We start from the raw sequence: 2600 nt of genomic DNA, 5'->3' as shown, positions 1-2600 counted from the left end.
AAGCAAGAGTACTTTTTATGTACATGGCTAGATATTATGGGATGTACAAATAAAAGAGCATTAAATCTTTTCTATTTAAGTGTCACGTTTTATTATCAGCTGGTCATGCACGACGCAATCGACTATGTGATGAATTTTGAAGGGCGAGATGCCAAATAACACGAGAGAGAATGAGACATTCACTTCAAAATACTATTGGTACTTTATTAGGGTGCACTGAAGGACAATGCTTACCTTATGTACATGGAAGAAACTTTGAATCCATGTATATTGATATGACTGAGAACGTAACAGTTCGATGTAATGAGGAGACCATAAATCCTATTGTTATATTTAAAGAGGGAAACTATTCTAAAGTAACAAAGTATTGTTTTTCAACCCGCTTTGATTACCCTACTTCTCCTCTTCTACATCACAATTCTTTAGCATATGTTCTTTTCAAAAAGTGTGTGTTACACAACTTGGGAAGCTTAGGTTTTGTTTGCTCTAAATGTGGAGCAAAGGCTTGGAAGGCTGAAGGAAAGACTATCCAAACATTTGTTGGCAAATATTGTTGCTCTGATGAAAGAGTTAGGCTACTTCCATTGAATGAACCACCAATTGAATTGAGAGATTTGATGAGTTCAACCTTAACAAGAAGTAGACAATTTTTGCAGAATATTTTGGGATATAATAATGTATTGACATTTGCATCTCTTGGTGCCCATATTGATGACATTATTAATTATGGTGGGAGAGGTATATAAATTTTTAAGGTGCATGGATTAGTTTATCATAATATTGGTTCTTTGGCACCAGTTGAAGGTTGCAATGAAGTCCCATGCTTTGCCCAATTATACTTTTTTGATATTGAGCATGAGTTGAATAACAGATTGCATCATGTTCCAACTTTAGATGGCAGTGTTCTAGAGTGCTTACAATCTATGATGCACATAGTAAATTCCTATGCCAATGCTCTACGGTGTGCTGCTTCTTTGTGTGGAGACGCTATCGCTAGCTTTATTGTATGTTTTATTGTTTCCAAGTGGAGAAGATGGGTGGGATCCTTATTTAGAGACTAGCGATAAAAAAAAGGTGAGTCAAAATCAATATTACAGTTTTCGCTTACAAATAAGAGATGATACGATGAAATGTTTTTTTCCAAGGGGTAGGCTACTACAACAATATATCGTTGACGCCGTTAGTACTATGGAGGAGTCACGACTATTGTGGATGAGAAATAATCAAAGAACACTTCATGCTGAAGTGTACCAAGGATTTGTTGACATGGTTGAAGCTAGAGATGGCTTAGAGAGGGTTGAAGGTCAAAATGTCACTCGGAGAATTGTATTGCCTTCTTCTTTTGTTGGAGGTCCAAGGTATATGTGTCAATTATACCAAGATGCAATGGCAATTGTTCGTAGTAAAGGTAAACCAGATCTCTTCATTACATTCACATGTAACCCACCATGGAAGGAAATTGATGATGCTATACTACCTGGGCAAAATGTTGTCGATCGTCCTGATGTCATTGCACGTGTGTTTTATCAAAAGTTTCAAGATATGATGCATTTACTCATCAAGCAAGCTTTATTTGGGGAGGTCATTGGGAATGTCTCGGTAATAGAGTTTCAAAAGCGAGGTCTCCCTCATGCTCATATATTGTTGATACTTGCATCGGAATACAAGCCTATAGATACAAGTCACTATGACAAATTGTTTTGTGTTGAGCTCCCTGTTAAGAATGTGTTTTCAGAATTATTTGATATAGTGAGCCATTGTAATGTTCATGGACCATGTGGTCCTTTGAACCCAAATTCTCCATGCATGGTTGATAGAAATGTAGATTCAAGTTTCCACGTACATTTAGTACGTCTACAACTGTAAATGAAAGTGGATATCTAGTGTATCTAAGATGAATGATGGAAGGTTTGTTCCATCAAAAGATTACAATTTTTATAATAGTTGGGTTGTTCCTTATAGCCCTCTCTTATCATTGAGGTACAAAGCTCACATTAATGTTGAGATTTGCTCAACTATCACTGTCGTAAAATACCTTTATAAGTATGTTTATAAGGGACATGATCGGGCCACTGTCGTTTTTCAAGATTATGAAGAAGTTATTGATGAAATCAATAGTTATCTTAATGCGCGTATGTTTCTGCATCCGAGGCTATGTGAAGAATATTTGGCTTTAAAATGCATAATAAAAAGCCATCTATTCAACGACTCCAAGTACACCTTCCATCACAAAATATGGTTACATTCCAAGATTGTGATGATATATTAGACTTGCTAAATAATGAGCGAAATAAAAAAACTACCTTGACAGAATGGTTTGTTGCAAATTAAAACTATCCAGAAGCAAATAGCCTCACATATGCAGATTTTCCAAGTGCTTGGGTTTGGAATAAAACGGAAAAGATATGGTCTCCAAGACAACATGGAGTTTCTATTGGAAGAATGTATAATATTGTCCCAACTACTGGTGAAGTTTATTACCTGCAAATGCTACTAAATATTTACAAGGGATGTAAATGCTTTGAAGACTTGCAAACATATGATGATCACTTTTATGCTACATATAAGGAGGCATGTATAGCTAGAGGATTATTGCAAGA

At 35.8% G+C, this 2600-nt stretch overlaps 1 protein-coding gene across 1 annotated transcript; it reads left to right on the top strand.

Annotated features, from left to right (window-relative positions):
- The first annotated feature begins 1188 nt into the window (after positions 1-1188).
- Positions 1189-1866, top strand: LOC147458463 (uncharacterized). The gene has a single exon (XM_086513431.1). It carries the CDS (start codon positions 1189-1191, stop codon positions 1864-1866), a length of 678 nt encoding a protein of 225 aa, XP_086369557.1.
- The last annotated feature ends 734 nt before the right edge of the window (positions 1867-2600 follow it).

Source organism: Adiantum capillus-veneris, chromosome 5, assembly GCF_014529385.1.
Source record: "Adiantum capillus-veneris isolate H3 chromosome 5, ASM1452938v2, whole genome shotgun sequence".
NCBI lineage: Eukaryota > Viridiplantae > Streptophyta > Polypodiopsida > Polypodiales > Pteridaceae > Adiantum > Adiantum capillus-veneris.
Note: the sequence above shows the minus strand (reverse complement) of the source record. Positions and strands in the feature narration are given on the sequence as shown.